The sequence below is a fragment of the Falco rusticolus genome, chromosome 4 (genome assembly GCF_015220075.1).
Source record: "Falco rusticolus isolate bFalRus1 chromosome 4, bFalRus1.pri, whole genome shotgun sequence".
NCBI classification, from domain to species: domain Eukaryota; kingdom Metazoa; phylum Chordata; class Aves; order Falconiformes; family Falconidae; genus Falco; species Falco rusticolus.
In genome coordinates this window covers 50,738,251-50,765,231 of record NC_051190.1, presented here as the reverse complement: position 1 = coordinate 50,765,231, position 26,981 = coordinate 50,738,251, and the positions used below count along the sequence as shown (strand labels likewise).

Genomic DNA, 26,981 nt, shown 5'->3' with positions numbered 1-26,981 from the left:
CACGGGCGAGGGGCACGCACCCCCCTCCCCAATTACGCAGTGCAATATTTAATTACACCACTGTTCAAGGCTGCTCCCCCCCTCCCTTTGCACCTGAGGCCACGGCCCACCTGGGGCAGGTGCTGTCATCACACCCCCCACCCCATGGTGGGGGGGACTCTTCCCTCCTGCAGGGCCCTGGCCCCCTCCTGGTACCCGCCGTGGGGGCACAGCTCTGCCACGGCCCCATCCCGCAGCGCAGCCGCACACAGAGCTGGGGTGTCTGTCCGGTTTATTGGGGGGGGGGGGGGGCAGGCAGGGGGCACCTACCGTGGAAGGCGACATGCAGGGCTGTGTGAAACAGCGGGGTCGGGCACACATGGCACCCGGTTACGGGACAACGGCACAAACACGGCACACACTACCAGGAGCCAGCGAGCAAGCGGGTAGGTGGGCAGGAGCCCCCCAGCCCTGCCTGCACCCCCCTCCCTGCCAGGGTGTCCCCTTCCCTGTGTGTAGGGTGGCACCGCAGGCTGGGGCGATGCTGGGGGGGCTGCACCCTGCTGCCCTTGCCACCAGCTGTGGGGGGGTGTTCCAGGGATCTGGGGGAGGGGCACCGGTGGCTGGCAAGGGGGGCACCCCCCAGCCACGCAGCGCTGTCCTGTGGGCATACAGACTTCCCCGGCCAGCAGGGCCACCTGCAGCTGGGACAAGGACAGGGACACAGCTTGGAGGGGTTCCACACACCCACCATGCACTTCACCTCTGCCCCATGCTGTGGCTTAGCGAGCACGGGTGTGCACACGCACATGCATGCACACACGTGCACACGCATGCCATGGCAGGCGGGGAAGCATGGTTGGGTGGACATATGGACACACGCACACATACACACAGGCACAGGCTGGCCCAGGAGCATGGTCCGGCATCCTGACTCAGCGGGAGTCCCCCCGAGACACACGCGGCATCCTGGGGCGCTGGACATGGGTATGTGCACGCACACGCACACATGTGCACACACATGCACGCAGGCACACACAGGGCGAGTGCAGGCAAGCAGACCCGCAGCACATGGAAACACACAATGCACACACACGCGTGTGCAGCCCCTGCCATGCGCCCCTGCCACGCTGCCCCCCGTGTCCCCAGGAGGGCTCTGGCCGTGGGGCAGCACGGCCCCGGCCGGCCGGGGGTCTCACTGGGGAGGGGGCTGCGGCACTACGGGGAGGAGGAGGAGGAAGGAGGGGAGGCGATGAGCAGCACACGTCCGACAGTCCCGCCGGCCGAGCCCTGGGAGCGCCGGCATGGCGGCGGGGCGGGGGGCCTGGTCCCCCGGGTTAGGCCAGCTAACTAACGTGGGGGAGCCGAGGGGCTCCCGCTGCCCCCCGCCCCGTGGGCTGCCAGCGGCGGGAGGGATTGTCCGTGGGGGACGGAGGCCTGGAGCCCACCGGCCTGGCCAGCGTCCTGGGACAGGGGTCCCGCATCCCGTCGCGCCGGGGGGTCCCGTCCCCGTCCCTGCCCATTAACTGCCAGGGTCGGAGCAGTGTCTGTGCAGGGGCTGTGCCCCGGGCGCGGGGGGCAGCTGTCCGGGCAGCGAGCGGCGACGGGGGGCGGCGGCTGCCGGCTCCACCAGCAGCACCACGTCCGGCGGCGGGGGCGGCTCGTCGTGGGGGTCCGGGGTGCGCGGCAGCTCCAGCGGCACCGGGTAGCTGGGAACCTGCGGGAGCAAGGGCAGCCGGCATCAGCGCCATGCAGGGGCAGCTGGACATGGGAGAGGGGGCTCGGTGTGCCCCCCACCCAGCGCCAGGCTGTGCCGGTGGGCAGTGGGGCAGGGGCACAGGCGGGGGGCTTCCCCAAGCCTGGGGGCGCAGGGTCGACCCCAACCCACAGTGGAGCTGGAAGACAGGGTGATGGGGCACAGGAGAGGGGCTGCCCCGAGCCGGGGGGCATAGGGGTAACCCCAACCTGCAGTGGGGCTGGGAGACAGGGAGATGGGGCACAGGCTGGGGGCTGCCCCAAGCTTGGGGGACTCAGGGGTGACCCCAACCTACTGTGGGGCTGGAGGACAGGGAGATGGGGCACAGGCAGGGGGCTGCCCCAAGCCTGGGAAGTTCAGGCATGACCTCAACCTGCAGTAGAGCTGGAAGATGGGGTGATGGGGCACAGGAGAGGGACTGCCCCAAACTTGGGGGTCTGGGGAGCAGGCTGCACTCACCTGAGAAAGCGGCTGGATGGGGGTGATGGGGAGGACGGGCTGCAGTGGACACGGGGGGCCGGGACTTGGGGGTCTGGGGAGCAGGCTGCACTCACCTGAGAAAGCGGCTGGATGGGGGTGATGGGGAGGACGGGCTGCAGTGGACACGGGGGGCCGGGGGGCTGGTGGGGGGATGAGACCGTGCTGTAGGCGGGCGGCACCAGTGCAGCCTGACGCTGCAGCAGCTGCACGATGGAGCTGATGTCTGTGGCCATGCGGGTCTCCAGCCTGCAGACAAACATGCATCGGGGTATATGGAGAGCACTGCATGCCGTGGGGCAGCACAACCTCATGGCAGCCCCCTAATCGCCCCGTTGGGAGCGACTGGGGGGCTCCCATGTGGTCGTGCTGCCGTTAAAGCCCCACAAGTACCTGTTGAGCTGCTTCTGGAGCAGGTCAAGGCGCATCTCCACCTCAGAACGCTGGCGGCGGTTCATGGATGGCAGCGGGATGCTGAGGGCGGCATGAGCTGGGATGGTGCAGCGTGGCAGCTCCTGGTACTGCCGCCCCCGGCTTTCCCCCCAGAAGCTGAAGATGTTGGAGACCCCCGAGAAAGCTCCTGTAAGGGCAGCAGCAGGGGGTGGGGGGAGAATCAGTGGCCTTAGGGTCTCTTGGCAGATGCATGGGAGCAGGGAGGGATGCATCCCAGCAGGCAGACGCTCCCCTAGGCATGCCATGGGGATGCAAAAGCAAAGGGGGTGCAGGGGGGTAGGGGCTGCATGGAATGGGGATCCAGAGGGTGGGTGCAACTGTGGGTATGGGGGTTCGGGAGCTGCCAGCGGGGGCTGGTAGAGCCCTAAGCAAGGAGGGGAAGAACAGCGGGGGGACCCCAGGGACCCCCCCACGCTGAGCCCCCTGGTCCCCATCCCCACCTGAGAGGGGATTGCACATATCGCTGCCCTTGCACTCTTCGGCCTCGGTGGGTGCAGGCGCCTCACTGCCTGGGCGGGCACTGCAGAAGGGCGAGAGTGCGGTGGCCCCCGGCCCGGGCCCGGGCAGCTCGTCCTCGTCACTGGAGGGGGAGCCGGAGGGCGAGCTGGAGTGGCAGGGCTCCCACTCGGCCGGTCCGTGTGGGGCACCAGGCGCCTGGCAGCTCCTGCCCAGCCGCAGTGTCTTCTGCCCACTGCGCAGCTCCCCGGTGCTGGCCGCGTCTGCGGGGGACAGATGTCGGGTCACCATGGCCCCCCGGGGCCCGGCCCCCCCCCGGCCCCCTGGGTGCACCACCCCCCGGCCTCACCTTTCTCTGTGCGCCGGCGGAAGGACAGCTTGCGCTTTCGCAGGCGGTTGAAGCCGCTGTCCAGTTCATCGCTGCCCGGGGAGCCAGGGATCATGTTGGTCTACGGGGAACAGGGGGTGAGACTGGGGGGAAAGCCAGGTGTAACACCCCCAGGCTGGCAGGGACTGGGGGCAGAAGGAAGCTGGTGGGGTGACGCTGGGGGGCTTTTGGTGCCGTGTCCCCCTATCAGCCAAGCACTGCCGGTGGGCATCCCAGTGTGAGTGTCCCCCATCCCTGAGCACGCCCCACACCACGAACCCCCAGTTTGCTCAGGACTCCCCCCCGGCCCAGCAGGATGGGTGCCCCACGCTGCAGCCTCTCACATCGCGCAGGTTGAAGGTGATCTCCAGACTGGACCAGAAGTGGTCGGAGAACTCGGGGTACATGTCCAGCACCTCCAGCAGGTCCTCGCGGTGGATCTTGTGCAAGTCACAGTAGGTCAGCGCCCGCACATCCGCATTGGACTTCCCTGGCCGTGCGTACAGGTTCAGCGGCTCCCCAAAAATGTCATTCTTCCCTGGGAGAGGAGGCACCGGTGAGGAGGGGTGGTCAGCCCATGGGGCACGGCTGTGCCCGGGGCTGAAGGGGACTCCCGGGGCTCACCCAGGATGGCCACCACCACGTCCCCACGCAGGATCTCGATGGAGCCGCGGGAGATGAAGTAGAGGGCAGTGAGGACATCCCCGGCATGCACCAGCGTGTCCCCGGGGGGGGCGTGTGTGGTCTTGAACTTCATGGCCAGGGCGCGCAGGCAGCCCTTGGTGGCCCCCTTGAAGGGCTTGCAGTTCTGCAGCAGACTGCGGTTCAGGTGCAGGCAGATGTCTGCCTGCAGGCACTCAGGGAAGCCCTTCAGCACCTGTGAGACATGGTGGGGGTCACAGGGTGCCGGGATGGGGGCACACAGAAGGGCAGGGGGGAGCCGTGCTGCCAGGCACTCACCGCATTCATGTCGATGCCGTTGGTGTAGGACCAGGCGTGCTGGAAGTACTCCTCCAGGCGCTGGCGCAGCGGGTTGGGGATCTGGTGGAAGCGGATGAACTCGCGGACACGCAGCATTTGTGTGTGGTAGCGTGCCGTGCCGGAGTACAACCGCTGGATGATGGCCGACACGTTCCCGAAGATGCTGGCGTACATCAGGGCTGCGGTGGGGTGAGCAGTGTGAGGGGCAGCCCCCAGCACCGCTCCCCCAGACCCCCCCCGCCAATGGGGGCTGAGGGTGCAGGGAACCCATCATCGTGGGGGCACCCATCATCATCGGGGCACCCACCATCATGGGGGGCACCCATCATTGTGGGGGCACACCTCTGCAGACATGCCCCCCCTGCCCTGGGCAGCCCTGCGCACGCATGTGAGCACACCCCCCTGCCTAGCCCTGGCAGGCACGAGGGGTCCCACTGGGCTCCCCCTGGTGTTGTGACCCTTGCACCCACCCTCACTGCTGTGCTCACACCCACAGCGGTGCCCAGGCCTGCAGGCACCCCGTGAGCCCACTGAGCCGTGCACACACGCGCACGTGTATGCAGAGCTGTCTCATAGACGTGCTCTGGCCATCGCACACTCGCAGACACATGCTCGCGTGCAGAGGCACAGCAGTGTGTGCTCACACGTGCACATGCTCTATGACATGTACAGATGTTCACATGTGCACAGGCACACTCACACACATGCACACTCACACCCCCCCCACACACACGCACACACCCACACATATGCACCCTCACACATACACACACACACATGCATGCTCACATGCACATATGCATGCCCACACATACACGTGCATGGTCCCACACGCACATGTATACCCACACACATGGACTCACACATGGATGCATACTCACACACACATGCATGCCCCCACACACACGTGCATGCATGCTCACATGTGCTTGCACACGCATGACCCCACTCACATGTACACCCACACATATGCACAGGCACATGTACACTCACACACCCCCCAACACACACAGTCACATGATTGCACGCACACACACCCCCACGCTCACATGGATGCCCACGCACACGGTCACCCACACACCCCCAGACTCACACACGTGCGCACATGTGTGCCTGCAGTTCCCCGCCCCCCCCTCCAGGCATGTGCCCCCCACAGCCCCTGCAGCGAGCCCGCCAGGGTGCACGCCGGGGGCACTCACAGCCAATGAGCATGACACAGATGGAGAAGATCTTCTCAGAGTTGGTGTTGGGGGAGACGTTGCCAAAGCCGACGCTGGTCAGGCTGCTGAAGGTGAAGTAGAGCGCAGTGACGTACTTGTCCTTGATGGTGGGGCCATAGAGGGGGTTGCTGGCGTTGAGGGGCTTGCCGATCTGGTCACCCAGGGAGTGCAGCCAGCCGATGCGCTGCCCCTCCACGTTGCCGATGGCGTACCAGATGCAGGCCAGCCAGTGGGCGATGAGGGCGAAGGTGCACATCAGGAGGAAGAGCACGGCTGCCCCGTACTCTGAGTAGCGGTCCAGCTTGCGGGCCACCCGCACCAGGCGCAGCAGCCGTGCCGTCTTCAGCAGCCCAATCAGCGTGGTGGTCTGCAGGGGAGGGGGGCCACAGCAGGGGTCACCGAGGGCTACTGCCACAGAGACTCCCACCCAGCCCTCCAGAAGAGAGGGGGCGGCCTGCCCCAACCCGGGGACCCCCCAGCCTCTCTGCAGGCAAGGCAGCCCTGGCCCCTCTCCCCACTTCAGGCTCCGGTGACCCCAGTGCCCCACCCACACACACCCCTGGGGGAAAGACCCCCCGGTGCTAGGGGGCCCCACAGAGGTGCGTGGCAGGGTGGCAGTTAAGCCCACTCCCCCACTGCACGTGGCACTGCTCCATCAGTGCTGGGGGTGGGGGTCCCCCAGGGCCAGACCCAGATTCGCTTGCACCTGCGCTCAGTGCCACATGCTGCCTGTGCCTTCCCTGGCACCTACTGCCCCAGCACCCCCCATGACACCGCAAGTGCCAGCCTTGGTCTGGGGGCATGTGCAGGTCCCCCAGGAACCACCCCATAGGAGGACCTGGCACCCAGGGAACAGCACCCACTGCCCTGGCTCCCACTGTGGCACCACAGGCACCTAGCCTTGGCCTCAGGGTGTGTGGAGGACCCCCAGGCATCACCCTATGGGAGGACTCGGCACCTGGGGCACAGCACCCACTGCCCTAATACCCACCATGGCACAGTGGGGCCCCAGCCCCAGCCTGGGGGCACACACGGGACCCCCCATGCATCACCCTAGGGGAGGACCCAGCACTGAAACAGCACCCAGCCCAGAAAGGGCATGGCGCAGCCAGTGCCATAATGGCACTGTGGCACTCCGTGGGGCAGCTGATACCTCCTCAGAGCCAGAGCCAAAGATGAGCAGGTCAAAGGGGATGGCAGCGACCATGTCAATGAGGAACCAGCCTTTGAAGTAGTGGATGGCGATCTTGGCAGGGTGGCTGACCACCTCCTCGTTGGAGTTGACGTAGGTGGTGCGGAAGTTAATGAGGATGTCGATGATGAACATGATGTCCACAATGAGATCGACGACGTTGAGGGGGCTGCAGGAGTAGCCGCAGTTGTGGCGCTGGACCTCCTCCTGGTCATTGAGCAGGAAGGCGGCGGAGTAGGGGGTGAAGATGGCCGTGTAGATGACCAACAGCAGGATGAGCCAGTCCCACACTGCCTTGAAGGGGCTGTAGTGCAGGATGGTCCATTTGTGGATGCGTGGTGCCTGCAGCTTGTACTCCGGGAGGACATCGGCACCCAGCGACAGCACCTGGGCAGGCAGGTGGGCAGGGGCTCAGCTCCTGCAGCTCCCCGCTGCCCCATGGGGCTGAGCCCCCCAGCCCCCCCGAGTTGCCTTTGCCAGCCACAGACAGAGTATCCCTGGGCCAGGGCTGCTCTGGTGGGTACCAGTGACCCAAGGGTGCTCTGGGGTGACAACATGGCTCTCTGCAACCGCCTGGAAGGAGGCTGTTGCGACATGGCGTCGGGCTCTTCTCCCAGGTTACAAGTGACAGGACAAGAGGAAATGGCCTCAAGTTGTGCCAGAGGAGGTTTAGATTGGATATGGGGAAAAATGTCTTGCCTGAAAGGCTGGTCAAGCGCTGGAACAGGCTGCCCAGGGAAGCGGTGGAGTCACCATCCCTGGAGGGATTTGACAAGTGTACATGTGGCACTTAGGGACATGGTTTAGCGGTGGGCTTGGCAGTGTTAATGGTTGGACTTGGTGATCTTAAAGCTCTTTTCCAACCTCAACGATTCTGTGATTCTATGGGGTGCAGCATGACCCCAGAGCTGGCGGTGAGGGATGCGGAGGAGACAGTTGGCAGGCACGGCTGGAAAAAAGCCACCCCACACCGCAGACCAACCCACGAGCCCCCCTGCCCCACCGGTGCTGCCCAGGTGCAGTTCCCCCTGTAAACACTCGCACCTCCCTGCACGGACACGATGCTACCCCTCGGCAAGGCACATCCCTGTGCCCCCCTGCCCATGCCACCTCCAAAGCGGCAGCAGCCGCCCCAGAGCTCTGCTCCAGCAGGACCCTTGCACAGCTGATGCCAGACTGGGGCCGGCAGCCCCAGAGGCACACAGTGACGCAGCTGTGGGCTGCCACGGGTGCCCCAGCCTGTCCCTGTGCCAGGCCAGCTGGCAGAAGCATCACAGAGCCCCGGCCACGCCACAGGGCTGGGCTATAGGGCTGGGGCTGCTGCCAGCCAGGTCCCAGCTCAGGGAGTGGGACTCCAGCAGCTGGCACAGCGGATGCAGCGAGGTGCAGCAGGCACAGCGAGTGCAGAGGGCACAGTGGGGTGCAGCATGTACAGTGGTTGCAGCTGGCACAGTAGGGTGCAGCAGGTGCAGAGGGTGCAGCTGGTACAGTGGGGTGCAGCAGGCACAGCTGGGTGCAGCAGGCACAGTGGGCACAGTGGGTGCGGACAGTTCCCGCATCCTCAGCAGGACGCTGCCTGCTGAAAGCCATCCCCCACCCTGTCCTTCCCCAGGCAGGGATGGGCAGGCAGCACCCATAGAAATGAGGGCTGGCATGCAAAACACCCCAGCACGGTACTGACATATGGGGGGGCACACCCCCCCCAGGTGTTGCCTCGCCTGCCCCACGGCATCCCACTGCCCTCAGCACTGCACTCCATCCTCCTGGGTCCCACAGGGCCGCTGCCCACCCCATCCCTGCTGCACACACACGTGCATGCACAGGCAGAGCCCAAGTACAGGGGTCTGAGGGGCACCACTGTGCCCCGGCAGCTGTGCCCATCCGTCCCAGCCGCCTGGCATGGGGATTAGATGTACTGGCTGTGGGGCGAGGGGCACCAGCTATAAATAGGGACCGGGTGAGTGGGTGCCGGGGGGCAGAGGGGCCCTGCGGTGGGGAGAGGGTGCCGGGGCCCCACAAGGCAGAGCCAGGCTGGGCATGGTACCAGCCGCACGGGACCCGCTCAGAGCAGCTGCCAGGCTCAGGCAGCCGGGGTCTGGTGGCCACCGGCTGCATCCAGTGGCTCCACACGGAGCGCCAGGTACCCAAGGGCAGGGGTGGGAGCCGGGGTGATGCCAGATCACCAGGTGGCAGGACACCCGGCACAGCCCTGCCCGGCTGAGGGGGCACAGCCTGGGAGCATGATCCCGGGGGCCCCCTGGGAGTCCCTGAGGGGGTCGCTCCCTGTGCTGTCCCGCTCTCAGCCATCACGTGTCCCCATACCGCCACCGAGGGAGCTGGCAGCAGGCACAGCCCCGAGGCGCAGGTGAGAAGCGACGGGGGCGACCCGCAGCCCTTGCCCACCACCCCACCACGGCCAAGGGCCACAGCCCCCGCCCCCCGTGCCGTGCCGTTCTGCCTGTGCCCGCAGCGGCCGGGCGCTTGCCCACCGGCCGCATCACAACAGCTGCGCCACGGCCGCACAAGCACGCGGCAGGGCCCCATCCAGCCCCCAGCCCGGGGGGTCCACCGTTCCGGGGGGGCTGGGGAGGGCTCCCCGTGCCGGGTCGCCCCGGGGGGCTGTGGTCCGAGCGGGGGTCAGAGCGAGAGGCAGCTTTACATAACCACCCCAAACCCAGAGCCAGTGGCAGTCACGGGGGGACAGAGCCCGAGCCCACCCGCGGCCACCACCAGGATGCAGGTCCCCCGGGGTAGGCACAGCACCCGGACCCTCCTGCCACCCGTGTGGCAGCACCCACCACCCCTCGCCGGGGCTGGGCGGCGGCGGTACTGGTACCTTCTCCTCCTGGCTCTGCCCCGCGGAGCGGGCCGTGTCGCTGTCAAGGCACAGGCAGGTGCCGCAGAGGGAGATGCCGGGCATGGGTCCTGCTCCGGCCCGGGGAGGGGCGGCGGGGGGGCCCGGCAACTCCTGGAGCAGCTGCAGGAGCGACGCCAGCATCCTCACGGCTGCCCGCGGCCCCGGCCCCGGCCCATGGCGCACCGGCGGCGCTCACTCCCTGCCGCCCGCCCGCCACCCGCGCCCCGGGCACCGGGCACTCGGCCCTCCGCCGGCGGCGCCCGTGCTCATCCCGCCGCCCCTCCGGCCCCCGGCACCGGGCGCGCCTCGCGGGTCGGCTCGGCGGGAGCGGCGGGAGGCGGCACGCGCCACCGGCAGACGAGAGGAAAATTATTGGGGCGGAAATTTTTCCCAGCCTGCTCCGCTCCCGCAGGACGGCGGTGCTGCCCCCAGCCCTTAACCCCCCGCACCCGGGCGCGGCGCGGCACGGCGCGGCACGGCACGGAACCGCACGGCACGGCGCCGCACGGCGCGGCGCTTGGCCGGGCGCGGGGCCACGGGGCCGCCGTGGCGCAGACCCTGGTGCGGCCGCGGGTGGCCACAGGCAGCCAGCCCAGGCGGCAGTTGTCCTGTCACGGCACGGGGTGGGACGCATCTTGACCCCATCAGCATCTTTCGGCCAACCGGGCACCGCACTAGTGCCAGCACCCGCGCCTGGCACGGGGGGACGCAGCCTGGCCCTGCAGCGGTGAACAGGGCATCACGGCGTGCAAGCACACCGCGGACACAACGTGGGCACCTGCGCGGTGCTCACGGGCTGGGGAACACGGCTCCCACCCCGCCGGTTCAGCCAAAACATCCCCTCCTACCACCACCGCCACCCCCTCGGGCCACGGGGCAGCAAGCGATGTCGCCGGAGGGTACACGTGCAGCCAGTGTCACCCCCCGTCCCCAGGTGCCACAGTGGCCTCACGGGGTGCGTGGTGCCCGGGGCTGAGCTCGGGGAAGTGGCACGGCGCCGCAGGAGCTGCCGTACTGATGCGGCAGCAGCGCCGGGGATGCGCCGCAGTTCCCGTCGGCCCTGGCTCACCCGCCGCCACCCACGCGCAGGGGTTTCCCGCTGGCACCCGTGTCCCCACGCACCGCGTGATGGTGACGGACGAGGCCACACGTGCGGCGCGCGCGGTGGGTGGTCCCGGCGGCGCTGCTGGGGGGGGGCTGCGTGCTGAAACTGCACAGGGGCCATTCACATGCCCCTTCCCACATGGGATCACGCTGATGTGGGGCCATATGGGGTCATGCTCCCACGGGGGCACATGAGGTCATGGGTACGGTGAGGGGGGACAGGGGGTGAGGATGCTGTGAGACACATGGGGCTGGGGTCCCACGGGGACACATAGGGTCAAGGACACCACAGGAGCGCAGGTACCGCGGGGCACAGCCCCCCCCGCCCCAGGCTCCAGCACACCCAATGGCGGGTGGGGGCCCTGGGGGTCTCCTAGCCGTGGCCCCCAGCCCCAGGAGCCGCCTGTGGCCCGGTCCCGGCTGCCCCTTTAAGCTGCGGCTCTGCCAGCCCGGCTCCATTTTTAGCCAGGGCAGGGGGGCCGGGGGGGGGGGCGGCTCCAACAGCCAGCCGGCTCCTGCCTCTAAAATTAACGCAGCTGCCGCGCCAAATTGGGACAAATCCCTGCCTGCAGCAGGCAGGACGGGCAGTGCGGGCAGCTGCCCACGGCCCCAGCAGTGCCACACTCTGCCTCCTCCAGCCCCACCAGCCCCACCAGCACCGTGTCCCCACTCAGCCTGGTGTGACCCCTCTGCCCAAGACTCCCCCATGCTGCTCCCCTCTGCCCAGCACAGGGGCCGTTCGCATGCCCCTTCCCACACGGGATCACGCTGTGTGGGGCAGGGTGGACCTCCCGGGGGCTGGATGGCGGTAGAGGGCCCCAAAGCCTGCACAAGCCCCAGACCCCCAGGGACGTGGCAGGTACCATGGTACCACAGACCCCTGCCCAAACCCCAGCACACATTGATCATCCGGACCCCATGGGCATGGAGTGGGGGAAGTCCAGATCCCCAGGGGTGGCACAGACCCTGCACCCCTCTCCCACCTGGACACCTCCCCCCCAAAAAAAATCCCATTTGAGGAAACCCCTGGCTGTGCTGGCAGCTGAGAACGGATGGCTGAAGGACACAAGGGAACAGGCACTGTCAGCCCCACGGATACACCCCCCACCCCACCCCACTCCACTCCCCCAAACACACCATCAACCCCCAGCATCTGGCCACCTCCCTGCCGTGGCCCCAGCCCCAAGGCTGCACTGCTAGTGGGAAGCAGCCCTGGCTCCCCCACCTCCTGGTGCTAGCCCATGCCTCAGCCCCAGGCAGAGCTGGGGACTCCCAGCATGGCAGGGGCACAGCCACCAGCCCCCCCAGCCATGGGGACAGCACATCCCCATGGCTGGCACCGTCACAGACCCGCACCCACAACAAGAGCACCTGACCCACCCCATGGGCACAGACCCTCAGCCCAGACCCCACACTGGGGCTGGCACATGGCGACCTCGTGGCCCCTCAACCCACACCAGCCCAGCAGGTCACGATACCACACCAATGATGCCGACAGGCAGTGGGACCACTGGCGGTGACACAACACCTATCAGTCACCGTGACACAGATACTGGTGGTGCCGACACTCGGTGACACATACACCGCCCCAGCACAGGCACGCAGCACCTCACACTCACGGTGACACGTACACCGACACCTGCTGTGACACTGGCACACAACACCCAGCCCGCACACCCGGAGACACCCAGCACGGCACCTGCTGCGACCCAGACACCCGCGCCCACGGGGCACAGCCCCCTTGCTGCCACAAATACCCCAACCCGTGGCCGGGGGCCACCCCCAGGCACCCCCAGCCACTGCCACCTGGCACACTGGTGCACCTGCACCCTGCCATGACCCAGCACCCTGATAACCCCCACCCCAGCAGACACTGTGCACCATGGCAAAACTGCCCGGCACCAAGACCAGGCAGGTGTCAACGTGCTGGTACCCCCCCGGACCCCAAGACCCACACTGACAGACACCCCCAACCAGACACCCAGCATCCACGCGCTGATACCGACATCCAGCACCCGCAGGTACCCAAGACCCACATCGGCAGCCAACAACTGCACCTGCAGGTACCCAACAGCCACAGGCACCCAACACTGGCACCGGCACTCAGCCGACACCTGCACAGCGACCCCCCACCAGCACCAACACAGGCACCCAACACTAGTACCAGCACCCACCTGACACCTGCCCAGGGACCCCCCACCAGCAGGTTTCCAGCACTGTCCAGAACACCCAACACCAGAACACCGGCACCCAACACGCACTGACCGCAGCATCCGTGGTACCAAACAATGCCGTGCTGCCCAGCATTGACAGCTCCCACACCAGCGCTTATGGGGGACTCAGCACCCTTGGGGACACCCAAAGCAGGACAGGCACTGACACCCAGGGCCCACATTGCCCCACAGCTGCAGTGGCCACCACAAGTGCAGGTGCCTGACACCAGCTGTGACACCCCTGCCACCCTCACAGGTGCCAGTGCCCGCATCACCTAACTCGCTCTCCACGGCAGTGGGCACCGGCCATTGGCAAGGCACCAGCACAGCCCTGGCAGTGCGGACGGCAGGTGCTGCAGCAGTGGGGACACCCCAACACCCGACTGTCCCCACCTCGGCAGCAGTGGCTGGTACTCACAGCGTTGAGCTGCGGCAGCGGTGCGGTTCCCTTGGCACCCCCCGACATGGGCGCCAGGGATGGGTGGCCACCCTAGGCCAGGAGGCAATGCAGGCACCCTGCTACGGACAGCACAGCAGCAGCACCGACACCCTGCGGTACCGGTGGCACAGCGGGGTGACGAGCCCTGTGACGGGGTGACGTCCCCACGGGGCGGTGCGTCCGCCCCAACACCCGAGCCCCACCTGCTGACGCAGACACCCAGGGTCCCCGGGGCTGACCCACACAGCCCACAGCCACTGTGCCACAAACCACCATCGATGGGACAGCCATGGGGACCACCTGGGGACATGGTAGCCACTGCAAACTCCCGATGCTGCCCCAGCTGGCAACACCCCTTGCCACTGCCACGGCCACGCTAGAGCCGCCGTGGCAGAGCCGGTCGCAGCACCGAGCCCGGCAGCGTGCCCGTGGGTGGGCAGTGCCCCTGCCACCCTGGCTTACGGAACCCACAGCAGTTGGCGGGAGCCCGGCTGTCACGACAGTTCTCGCGGCTCCCCGGCCCCCCAGGATGCTCAGCCCCTCACTGCCCCCCAGCCCCCCGGAGCGCGGCCGCCGCCTGCTCCGACGCCTGGTGCCCCCTCCCATCCCGGTTGCGCCCCAACCCAGCGTGGGAACGGCCCCGGGACACCCACACCTACTCGCGACGGGACAAGCCCCGGGAGCCCGGGACAACCCCCCGTACCCCCCCCCGTACCTCCTGGGCCACCAGGCTGGAGATGCGGACGGCGCGGCGGACGCGGTCGCTCCTCCGTTCCCCGTCGGGGCGGTCGCCGCTGTCGCGCCGCGCCGGGGCCATGGTCGCGATCAGCGGAGAGAGCCCTGCGGTCCCCCCCGCCGCCCCCCGGCCCGGCCGAGCCCAGCCCGGCCCGGCCCGGCGCTGCCCGAGCTAGCGGCAGATGGAGCGGGCGGGCGCCCCCCCGAGCCCCCCCGCCGCCGCCCGCCTCCGCCGGTCCCGCTCCCCGCCCGGCAGCCGCCGCCCCCCCGGCTCCAGCTTCCGCCACTCCCCGTGGGCCCGTCACGCCGCGGGGAGGGACTGAAAACACCCCCCGCGGGGAAACTGAGGCACGGGGGGCAGGGGGGGGCACTCCCTGGGGTGCCCCTGCCTGCTGCTGCCCGCAGAGCCTGGACCCCCAGGGACCCCCCAGCCCCATCTGCTGCGGGGTGGGGATGGTGAGGCGCTGGCAGCCCCCCCCGGCTGGTTCCCGGCACTGCCAGTGCCCGGTGTCCCTGGCTGCTGCCCAGCCCTGGCAGCGAGACACTGCTGCGCCTGCCCACCGCCTCTGCCCGCTCCCCTCGCCGAGGGGCAGCCCTGGGGGGCAGCATCTTCACCTAGCGGGTCCGGGGGAGCACCCGCCCCATCACCTGGGGTCTTCCCTGCGCCCCCCACCCTTACTCCCGCCCACCACCACCAGCCAGCGAGCCCCGGGCCTGTGGCAACTCCCGATGACACTCCTCCCAGCCGGTGTCCCGGCAGGGGCACCCACTAGCCCTGAGCAGGGCTGGGGGTCCCCCCAGATGTGCCGCCCCAGCCTCCACGACAGTCACAGCAGGCAGTGGCACATGTTCCATTGCCCTGCGACACCGGAGACCCGCTCTGTCCAGGCCGGTCAGTCAGCATGGTGCCGGCAGCACCCAGCACCAGCACTGTCCTACCACACTGTGGGCAGGGGTTCCTGCCAGAGCAGGCTGGGGGTCCCCAGGGCTGCCGCAAGCTGCCGAGATGCCACAGAGCCCGTCCCAGCGTGGCAGTGGGGCCTCCTGCCTCCCCATCCGCACCACCCAGCGCCAGCCACGCAGCCACGCAGCCACGCCAGGCCCCGTCCGTGTCCCTGTCCCCACCAGGCTGGCACAGCACGCTGGCCGCGGCGAGCTGGCAGGCCCAGCAGTGTGGTGACCTTCATGGGCTTCGGGAGCAGGCGGTGTGGGAGCGGGCAGTGCGTGGGCTCCTTCACCTGCCGTTACTGTGGGTGATTCATGGTGCCGCTGCCCGGGAGCCCTGGCCCCTCCAGTGCTGCCAGCCCGGTGGCTCACTGCGCCTGAGCCGGGGCTGCCCCACAACCCACTGGCAAGGTCCTGAGCACGGTGGCCACCCCTACGTGGCCCACCCACTCCCCATGCCACGCCAGCATGTGGTGTCCCCCAGGCCACAGCAGGCACACACTGGACAGCAAGGACCTCCACCCCACCCCGGGGAGGCGGTGGGTGCTCCCGCCCAAGGGAGCCCAGCGCAGCCGAGGCGCAGCCAAGACCCCTGGCCTGGCACCATGGGCCAGGGCTGCTGTGCCCCCCCACCCGCTGGGCACTGCGTGGCAATGCCGGTCACGGGCAGGAGGGAACAACCGAGGTTTGGTGCAGGCTGCTGCCTGCCCACACAGCAGCAGCCACCACAGCATCAGAATTAATTACACAGCAATCAGGATGCTTTGCTTGTTAGCGCACTGGAGAGGAACAGGGCAGGCCAGCCAGAACATCACAAGGAGTGGGGAGGGGGTTTGGGGGGCTTTGAGGGAGTTTGGGGAGGCCCCACCCCTGTGTCTGTGGGGCTGGGGTCCCCAGCCCCGCAGAGGGGTCCTGCAGCTGCCCCAGCACCCCGCGAGGGGGGAGGGGCTGGGTGCCCACCCCAGCACTGCCTGGAGAGGAGCCCCAGCAGCAGGGCTGGGAGTTCCCCATGGGATCACGGGGGTCCTGCATGGGGCCCCCCTCACCTGTGCGAGCAGACGCAGGGCAGGGGGCGGGGCTGTTCGGGGACCAGCAGCGTGGGCAGACGTACCCAAGCAGCTCCATCCCCTGCCAGCTGCTGGGGCCCCTGGGGAGAGGGGATGTCAAGGGGCTGCCTGGGTGGCTTGGGGATGAGGCAGAAGGGACAGGGAGAGCTCCCCGTCCCTGCAACCTCACCCCCAACCCCCCCGGGCAGCCCTCCCTGTGAGGGTAGACAGAGGTCCCGGGAGCCCAGCAGCCCCCAGCAGCTTTCAGTTCATTAGCTGGAGCCAGAATCAGGGTGTAATTAAGCATCCACCGCCGCCTGCTCCCCACAGCCAGATGGCAGTTACACAACGTGCCAAGGATTAGCCACCACTGCCAGCCCCCTGGGCACCCCCAGCACGAGCTGTGGCAAGCTGGAGGCATGGAACAGCCTGCCATGATGCTGGGGCTTGTGTCCTCACCAGGACAGAGCCGGGGCCGAGGGATGCTCCAGTCCCAGGGGGCGCCTGCCCCATTCCTCCCCACTAGGAGCCCCCTGGGGATCCCATGTGCCATGTGGAGTCTGTCCCAGCCACATGCCACCCAGCCATGGCATCCATCCCACCCATCCTCACGCCCTGACACAAGGGGCAAGGACCACCCCAGCCAATTGCCCCGGGGGCGAGGAGCAATGGGGACCCTCTGGACCTCAGAGGGGGAATGACAAAGGCCATGTGGCACAACCAGCACCAGCCTGCACCTCCAACCTGCCCCAGCATGCCCTGCTCAAGCCAGCCCCCCCAGCACGCCACTGGGCCAGGGCACCGTGGGGACCCGGCCCTGCCCTCGGCTCCCTCCTGCAGCGCCCAGCCCCATCCTGCAGCCCCCTGCACCTCCCAGTGAGCTCTAGCACCATCTGGCACACTCCAGCACCTCCCTGCACACTCCAGCATCATGCTGCATGCTCCAGCGTCATCCCACAAGCTCCATTATTGCCCTGTGTGTTCCAGCATCGGCCTGCACATTCCAGCATCACCCTGAGAGCTCCAGCATTATCCCACAAGCTCCAGCTCCTCCCTGCATGCTCCAGCATCATCCTGCACACTCCAACACATCCCTGCGAGCTCCGGCAGCCAGCTGCCGTGCAGAGCATCCTCTGGGCTCTGGCCATACCCCGAGCCCCACCCAACCGCCTCTGGCGCTGCCCAGCCACCTCCGTTGGCGTGGCAGGTGCCGGTGGGCTCACCTGGGTGACCTTCTCGGTGACATTGTGGGTGCGGTCCTTCAGCTTGGTGGGGGCGATGATCTCCTTCTCGCCGGGTGGTGCAGCCAGGAAGGCATCCGCTTTGAAGTCCACGAAGTTGAGGGTGATCTGGGGGATCTTGCTTATGGCCCGGTAGCGCATCAGGTCCGAGTCGGAGGTGGAGTTCAGCAGGGCACTCCGGACGTTGTTCATGGCCCCTGGGCACGGGGACTGTCACCATAGGGGACCATAGCCCCGCTGTTCCCCAGGGCTGGGGTCCCACAGCAGGGCGAGGGGAGCAGGGAACCCCAGGGCTCAGGGGGTCATGATGGCAGATGAAGGGAGCGAGAGGCCCCGGCACAGGGGAGCACCCCCAGCCAGGCGCTGCAGGGCTGTGACCCAACAGCTTGCTATCATTTACCATTAATATAATTATTTTTCCCTTCCTAATGCACTTAGCAGGATTGGGGGTTAACGAGGCAATTGCTGGTGGCTCTGTGCTGCCAAGGGGATCATGGGCTGCAGCAGGTGGGGCCGGGCACCGCGGGGGGGGGCAGGGGGCTGCGCGATGAGGGGAGCCAGGGAGCCCCTCACCCCATGCGCTGCAGCCAGGCAGGGGGTGTGCACTGGGCAGCCACACCAGGGTGGCGCCGGGGTCCCTGCCACGCAAGGGCGGGGCTTGGTGCCGGGGCGGGGGGCGGGGCTCAAGGCTGCCCCAGCCCACCCCATGCCAGGTGCCGGGCCCCACCAGGCGCCGGAGCTGCCGGCAGCGCAGAGCATCACAGCAATGAGGAGCCTGACAGTGACAAGTGCCGCGGCAACCCCGTGCTGGCACTGCTGCCAAGCTGCCGGCAGCTCCCTCCGGCTGCGCTTGAAAGCTGCCCCGGCACCCTGCGTGCCAGGAGATGGCCCTGGCCCTAATGAGCTGCCAGCCATAATGACTTCACCCCATGGCCACACGCTGCGCCGGGGCAAGAAGCTGCAGGTGCTGGCACTGGTGTGTGCAACACCCGCGGTGTGCCAGCAGTGCCGTACCAGTGCTGGAGCCACGATGCATGCTGGTGCCAGTGCTGGCGTGGCGGTTGTGGCAGCGCTTGTCACCCTCGCCCTTCATGGTCTCGATGTCGTCAACGGAGGAAGCACGGCGCACGCTGTGGATGCTCTCGTGGGAGCGGCTCCGTGCCAGGCTGCAGTTGGAGAAGGCGGCGTGCAGGGCCAGGCGGTCGGCGCATGGCGAGGAGTGGGTGACGGGTGGCTCAGGGGGTCTGTCCCCCATCAGTGCTGCCTGGTCCTCAGGCTGGGCCCCCCCCAGGCAGCTGGGCTCCAGTGAGGAGGTGGCCTCCTCAGCACCAGACTCGCTGCTCTGCTTGGAGAAGTCCACGACAACGGCGTCAGGTGGCTCCTGCGGCAGTGACTGCTTGCTGCCCGCCAGTGCCAGCAGCGCCGGCAGCTTCAGCCTGAAGGACTTGCTGCGCCCTGGAGGGAGGAAGGGGCACGGTCAGGGTTGGGGTCCACCCACCAAACCCACTCCATGGGTGCTTGGCGACCTGGGCACCCACTGCCCTCGCCACGTGCTGTGTGGCACAGCGCTTTTGGCACAGCACCCGGGATGTGGGGTCAGTGGTAGCAGTATCAGCACCACCTTGGTAGGACTCGGTGCTGCAACTGGCACGGCAGTGCCAGCACAGGTCCCCCCAGTCATGCCACATGCACTGGCACCAGCCCTACCTGCAGGGAACCAGTTGGCGGGGGTGACCCAATGGTTGGCATCCTTGTCGGGCGAGCCTGGGTGCTCCTTCTCCATCACCACCTCAAAGTTCAGGATGAACATGATGACGGCCCCATCCTCGTTCTTCACCGGCACCACGTCCACCAGGCACAGGAAGCAGCTGCCTATGGTGCAGGGGGTGCTCAGCACCGTGGCAGCATTGCCCCCCATCCCTGCTGGGCACCCCCTGCTGCCATCTGCCCTGGTGGGGGGTGGGGGGCAAGAACTTGCTGACTCAGCAGGATGCCAGCCCCACTGCAGCCACATCACAGGGAGACGCTGAGGCACGAGAGGGTGGAAGGGGCCCTCAATTCCCCAGAGCCCCCCAAAAACATTCCAGAGAGCATGTGGGGTGAGCGTGGGGCCTGCAGGAGGTGGGGGCTGTGGTGGAAGCAGCGCTGGGGGCAGCCAGGGTGCCAGGCCAGGCTTAAGCTGCTCAGGACTTGTTAACAGCTGCAGCGTTAATCCTGCTGCCACAGCTGCAAACTCAGCTGGGGGGGGGGGGGGGTGGGGGCAGGCGGGGCAGAGGCAGCCCAGGGTAACGGCTCCAGCATCCCGCATCCCCACCATTTCCCCACGGAGCCACTGCCCTTCCCTCTGCAGGAGTCCTTGTCCACCCTGGGGATGCATGGGGTGGCCTCTGCAGCTCCCCCCCGCCTCCCCCCCCCCAGCATCCCAGTGACGCCCCAGCACCTACAATGGCTGCAGTAGGACACGGGATGGGGTGACAAGCACATAATGCCAGAGCGCTGCATCATCACCACGCGGCTCCTCTGAGCCGCAGCCCCCACTGCACCCCCACGCGGCATCCCCCCAGCTGGCAGCGGGCCCGGTAGCCTGCGCCGTGGAGCCCAGTACGGCAGGCGCCAGCTGGCGCCGGCACCATCCCCAGCCCCGCATGGGGAATCCCTGCCCGCACGTGGGGCTGTGGGCAGGGGGCCAGTACCACAGGAGGCATGTGGCATGCCATGGGCATGGCACACCAGGGCACAGAATGGCACGCCATGGGCCACAGCAGGGTCCCCAGCTGGGCCACCCGCTGCAGGGGGATTAGCGGCACCGACACATGGCCACCCTGCGCCGCCAGCAGCTTTATTTCATCCTCGCCCACCCAGTACCCAGCTCCTGCGGGAAATCCTAATACCCCTGATCCCCCACACTGGGATGCATGCCAGCACCGGCCACGGGCACCTCCGGCCCTCCCACCCGTGGCAGCCCCATCCCACTCCCTGCAGGCGGCCGGCCCCGGGGCAGGGGCAACGGCAGTACCCCCGCGCCGGGTGCATGCACCTCACCTTGCTGCCGGCAGGGCCTCCGGGGGGAGTCAGGGTCCCCCAGCACCTGCCCCATGCACCCCTGGGGCTGCAGGCATGCGGACCCATACCCACGTGGGCTGGAGAGGTGCAGGGGGTCCTGAGTCTGGCCGTGGCCTTGGCCAGCCCAGGTCACACCCCCCCCCACGGTGTGCAGCACCCCCGTCGGCTGCCCCCCCAGCCCAGCTGCTGAGCTCAGGGGCTGCGGCCCTTGGCACCGCCGCTGTGCCGGCTTTATGCCTAAATATGGCTGCGGGCAGCAGCTGCCGGCGCCACGGGACGGCCACGCCATGCCATGCCATGCGCCCTGGTCCAGCTGCCAGCTGCCTCCAGCCCTCCCGGCACCAGCTGCCCGTGGGGAAATGGGGTGCAGGGCTTTGGGGCACAGGGATGCCCAGGGCGAAGGTTGAGGGCTCAGGGCACCAAAACACCAGACCTACACATGCCTGTACTGCGGTACTGGCTGGGGGGAGAGGTGGGGGCTGTGCTGAGACCCCTGCCCCTCCAGTGTCCCCCTGTATCCCCCCCCACCATTCCACTGCCTCCCCCAGCATCCCTGTCCTGCCCCAGCATCCTACTGCCCCCCCAGCATCCCCCTGTCCTGTCCCAGCATCCCACTCCCCCCCCCAGCATCCCCCTGTCCTGCCCCAGCATCCCACTTCCCCCCCCAAGCATCCCCCAGCCCCCCTCCCAGCATCCCCCCCAAGCCAGACCCCAGCAACCTCCAGCCCTGCAACACGTCCCCCTCCCCTGGCCACACACCCCCAGTACCCTGCCCAGCCCGGCACAGGCCCTGCGCCAGGCGTTGCACAAAGTGGCTGCCGTCCCTGCCCTAGTAGGTCTGGGGGCTCTTGCACCCCCGGGCCCTCCCGGCCTCTGGGACTGCAGTCACGAGTGGCAGGGACGGAATGTACCCCGCGGGGGGGAGGCTGCTCCCGCCCCCCAAATGCACCCACACACCTCCAGACCAACGCCTCAAATCCATGCACCCCCCTACGCTGCAGCCCCCGCCCCCGCCAAGCTGAGGCTGAGCTGCTCCCCACGACCGCCAGGGGGCAGCACCGGGAGCACTGAGCACCCTGCCGCCGACCCGGTACCCCTACCGTGCACCCCCAAATGCACCAAGCACTCCGCATCCCTCCCTGCACTGAGCACCCTGTGCCCCCACCCTGCACCACACTGAGCACCCAGCACCCTGACACCCCTGCGCCCTGCAGTGCACTGTGCACCCCCACATCACGCACCACGCACTGTGCCATGTTGTGCGCCCTGCACCCCACATTGCATCATACACCCCCACACCCTGCCCAGCACCGCGCAACCCTACACCACCCACCCCACCCTGCATCCACACCACACCAGGCACCCCATGGCACAGCTCAGCCCGCACCATGCACCCCTCCCTGCTGCACAGCCCCCACCATGCCGTGGGACCCACACCCTGCACCACGGTGCTGTGACCCAAAGGCCAGGCAGGGGCACCCAGACACATGCACCTCCATGCTCCCCCATGCAAACCCCGCTGGCATCCCCATCCCCACAGCACCCACCGTGCCGGCACTGGCATGCTGCCTGCCACCACCCCCCGGGGCTGAGGCTGCTGGCGCCTGGCCTGGCTCCCACCGCGGTGAGGACATGACCTTGCCCAGGCAGCGCTGGCAACACCAGCGGGAGCCACCGTGTACTGATGCTCCTCACCAGCACTACTGGCCCATGGCCACCCAGCTGCAAGTGCGGTGCCAGCGCGGTGCCTGGCTGGGCCAGGGCAGCCCCACCAGCGCAGGGCAAGCACCTGCACCCGGCTGCGCCAGCTCTTGCCAGGCTGGTGGGGACTGGGGGCCTGATCCGGCTCCTTCACGCTCCCAGGCCAGCACCCAGCCTGTGCCAGCAGACAGGGACAGGCGCTGCTGCAGCTGGCCCTGGCTCCAGGCCATCAGCCTCCCCAGCCATGGGTGTCAGGGGTCTCTGCCCACTCCCTGCCCCAGATGTGGTGTGGCACCACAGCAGCTGCCCCTGTGCCCAAGGCTGTCCCCGCAGGGCCCTGGCTCCTCTGTGGCTGCCACGACCTTCCGGCGTCCCTGGCAGCACCAGGGCTGTATAAACAACGTCGCTCAAAACTAATGGCTGCAGCAGCGGCTGGCGACACGGCAGGGCCCAGCCACCTGCCTGCAGCACAGCACGGCACTTCCGTGTGCCACACCATGGCGGTCCAGGGCCGTGCCAGGACAGGCTGGCCGGGCACTGTGGCAGGGCTTGGTGCCAGGGGGATGCCAGGGCAGCGGAGCGGGGTTCAGCACAACCACAAAGGCACGGATGGGATGAGCAATGGCAGCCATGCCAGGGAGATGCCGGGGCTGCCAGGGCCAGCAGCAAGGCCACAGCCAGTGGCAGCAGGGTCCCTGCTCGGGGTTCAGGTGCCCCAGTGCAGCAAGAGGCAGCAGGTGGGACCCCACCTCCCAAGCACCCGGTGCCTGCTCTCGCAGTGCGGTGGGCAGCCTCCCCACCCCAGTGCTAGCCCCACCGTGGCAGGCGGCACCAGCACTGCAGCACACTGCAAAGGGGATGCCCATGAGTGGTACCACTGCAGCCAGGACCCACCACACCAGCCCCCTGGACACAGGGCCAATCTGTGGGTACAGGAAAACCCCATACCCCAAGGGCAGTGGGACTCTGCCACCAACGCTGCTCCTGCCCACTCCCCTGCCCCACGCAGCTCTGCCCCGTGGGCCAGGGCAGCCAGGTCCCCACAGATCCCCCATCCTGGCCCCCTGCCCCAGGGAGGTCCCGGCCATGACAGAGAGAGTTAAGCAGCAGCTCCCCAGCCACTGCACACACCCGCCACTGCTGCTGCCTATAAATATCCCATCGGAAACACCACGCTCCCCAGGGACATGGCACGGGCAGCGCTGCTGCAGCACCAGCCACTGCCAGCACCTGCTGCCACATGCCCTGGGTGCCCCCGCTGGCCTGTGGGCAGGGGAAGCCCCATCCCCACCCAGGGTCTGGGGCTGCAGGACAGAGCTGCCCCCTCGGGGTCAGCCCTGCCATCCAGGGCAAAGTCAGGCCCTGGGCTAGGGGACCCCACTGACATCACCCCCAGGACCCTACATCCCGCCTGCTTACAGGTTTCACAGCAGCACCCAAGAGCCCAGGCTGGGGAGGGGGCTGGCAGAGGACTGACAGCTGTCCTGCTGCAGCACTGCCCTGGCAGCCTTAGTGCTGGGGGGGCACAAGCCCAGATCAGATCCCCCAACTGGTGCCAGGGCCGCAGCCCCCGGCCCGGGGACACAGATCTCATCCCCTGCTCTCTGGAGATGGGGCACCTCGTCCCATCCTGGCTGGCAGCTGAGGGGCACAGGCACCCCTGGGCTGCTGGCTCAGCCTGCCCACCACTGCCCAGAGCCAGGGCTGGAGGCACCAAGTGCAGGCAGGCAGCAGGTGGGCACGGGTGCTGCTTGCAAGCACAGCAGCTGGGGGGTCCTAGCAAGGGCCCCAGCAGGAGCCTGAGCCCCGTCCCAGTCTGCTGGCACACACCAGCCAGCAAGCAATGGGCAGGGTAATTAGCACAGCCCTAATGAGAACTAACAAAGCATTGCCCACACTGCTGGCAGGGAACAGCCATGTGCTGCCTGTGCCCTGCCAGAACCCAGCACCATGCACAGGTCCAAAGGGCACTGGCACCAGGTACGCCCGCCTTGGCGCCACTGCCCCAGCTGCCAGCCCTGGCTGTGCCAGGCACCACAGTGCCCAGCTGCCTGGCCAGCACCGCAGAGCCGCAGCCAGCTGCGGCAGGACAGGGGCACGGCAGGGACTGGGGTGTCCTCCCACCCCAGCTCAGTCCTCAGAGCCTCTGGCAGCCACCCCAGCCGGGACCCCTGGCACCCCGCACCCCAGAGGCCAGGTGGCACCAGGAAGCCAAAGCCATCGTTGCAGCACGTGGTGGCTGCCGGCAAAGCCGACATGGGGCCAGCAGCTGGGAACCAGCTTTGTTTACTCTGCCGCCGGAACCAGGGCCGGGTGCCGAGAGCCGGGACAGCTGCCATGAGAGCCGGGACACCTGGTGGAGGCACAAATGGGGCTGCGGTGCGGGGCAGCCCCAGCACCGCCAACGTGGAGCTGCACCCACCTGCTGTCACCGTCCACTGGCACAGGGACCCCCAGGACTGGCAGCGCTGGGGCAAGGCAGGGGGTGCAGCACGGCCCTTGTGCCCAGCCTGGCCAGTGACCCCCCCCATGCACCACATTCTCCGGTGTGGCAGCACTGCGATGTCCACTGCAGGCTTAAGCCCCACAGCCTCAGTGGTTTGCTCCAGGGCTGGGTGCAGCGCAGCACCCACATCCCACCCAGCCATGGGGCAGCCAGACCCCCAGGACAAGGCAGGCTGAGTGGCTGCTGGTGGGGCAGGAGCTGGCCCAGGCCAGCAAAGCCATGCAGCACAGCAGCACAGAGGCTGCCACCCTGCTACCCCCTCCGCTTCCCCAGCACTCAGACCACGCTGCTCCAAATCATGTCCCCCCACTGCTCCCCATGTCCTTGCTGGCAGGCAGCGCAGTGCCCCCACACCCCACGTCATCCCCCACTGGGTCGCAGCACGCTGCTCCCACCCCACAGCTGCAGCCCCATGGCACATGGATTCCTGGCACCCCACTGGTGCCCCCAGCACCATCGCTCTGCTGCGAGTCAGGGCAGCAGCCAGGGCAGCCGGCAGAGCTCCAGTAGTGCCAGTGAGGCAGGACAAATCCCCACCTGCGAGGCCAGAGGTGCTGCCCTTCAGCACACAGGCACCAGCTGCTGGTGCCAGGCTCCCACCCACGCTGATGCCACCCACAATGCAGCAGGGCCCGGCACAGCTGATGGATGGCCACAACTCGAGGGTCTATCTGCCCATGACACAACGAACAGCCACCTTCACCCCCACGCAAATAACCATCAATTTCCGCCGGCGGCCACATGGCGCAGGTCCCTACCATCCTTGCGGTAGAAGCAGATCTCCACCTTGCGCTCCTCAGCACCCAGCAGCGCCTGGGCGATCTGGGCAGCGGCACCGCGCTGGGTGCGGGGCCCATGGAGGAAGTCACAGGTGCTGGGCTTCTGCATCACCTCCGCCCGTGAGTACCCGCACAGCTGGCAGAAGCCGTCGTTGCAGTAGATCACCGCGCAGTTCTCCACCCGGGCATTGGCAATGATGAACTTGCGGCCTGGGGGAGAGGGAAGGGTCACTCCCTCACGCCCCTCCCAGACCAGCACCCCACCGGGATGCTTCGCTCCATCCATCCATCCATCCATCCATCCTTCCATCCACCCACGGCTCTGGGCTCCCAGTGACTGAACACCTGCAAGCTGCCCCACTCACTCCCTGGAGGGCCCCCCCAAGGCTGCCAGCACTGCCACCATCACCGAGGGGACCCCCCGCCATGGGGACTCCCCCGCCATGGGGACCCCCCCGCCACCGCGGCCTGAGGACAGAGGCTCAGCTGGGCCAGCCCAGCCCTCCCCAGGACACCATGCTGCCACCAGCCCCTGGCTCATGGCCTGTCCCCCAGCACGGTGACACCCCACAGCTCAGCCCCACGGGGTGGTATCGCCCCCGGGCCACCGCCCAGCCCTGCCGGGATGCCGTGCCCGATCCTCCCCAGCACTGGGGCCCCCCGCAGGCCCCGCTGCCGGCACAACGGCACGGCTCGGGGGGGCCGCGGACAGCCGGGGTGCCCTGGCCGGGCGGCAGCCGCGGCGGACGAGCCGCCGCCGGCGTCTCCATCACCGCTGGCGCTGGGCCCCCCCGAGGGGCAGGGGGACCCCGGCACGGCCGCCCTGGGGCCGGCGGGGGCCAGGAGCCGGGGCGCTGCCTCATCACCCGCACCCCAAACCCTGCGCGGAGCCATGCGCGCGCGCGCCCGCCCCCCCGGCTCCCGGCGCCCCCCCGGCTCCCGGCGCCCCCCCACCCCCGGCCCCACTCACTCTGCCCCTCGAACTTGCGGATGATGGTGTCCAGGAAGGTGTTCTGGGGGGCGACGTGCCCCCGCCGCACCGGCATGCTGCCCGTCCCATGGGCAGCGCAGCCGCCCGCGCCGCACCGCCGGGCCCCGGGCACGGGGGGGGCCGGGGGGGAGGCGGCCCCGCGCCGCGGGGGGTCCCGCTGCCCTTGAGCCAAGGACGGCGCCGGCGGGGCGGCTACGGCGGGGCTGGGGGGCCCCGGCCCGGCCCCGGGGAAGGCGGGATGCGGGGGGGGAGCACGCAAGGGGTTAAGACGGGGCCCTCCCCCGCCGGGGCCGGACCCTGCCCGGCCGGGGCCGGGGCCGGGCCCCCCCGCACTACCCGCTGGGTGCGCGCCGCGGCGGTCGCAGCATCGGCCTTATTTAGTCAAGGAGAGGCCGGGGGGGATGGAACCCCCGCCCCGCCCCGCCCCGCCCCGGCTCGGCCCGGCTCCGTTCGGCCCGGCCCGGCTCCGTTCGGTTCGGC

At 68.4% G+C, this 26,981-nt stretch overlaps 1 protein-coding gene across 1 annotated transcript; it reads right to left on the bottom strand.

Moving 5' to 3' along the window:
• Positions 1-265: 265 nt before the first annotated feature.
• Positions 266-26,981, bottom strand: KCNH2 (potassium voltage-gated channel subfamily H member 2). The gene is made up of 15 exons (XM_037384267.1): positions 26,481-26,981; positions 25,490-25,720; positions 19,169-19,333; positions 18,476-18,916; positions 17,444-17,658; positions 6,843-7,268; positions 5,669-6,056; positions 4,449-4,648; positions 4,113-4,365; positions 3,833-4,026; positions 3,471-3,570; positions 3,106-3,384; positions 2,606-2,792; positions 2,290-2,461; positions 266-1,696 (listed from the first exon to the last, which is right to left on the bottom strand). The coding sequence occupies exons 1-15, from the start codon at positions 26,554-26,556 to the stop codon at positions 1,502-1,504; spliced, it is 3,522 nt and encodes a 1,173-aa protein (XP_037240164.1). The 5' UTR covers positions 26,557-26,981; the 3' UTR covers positions 266-1,501.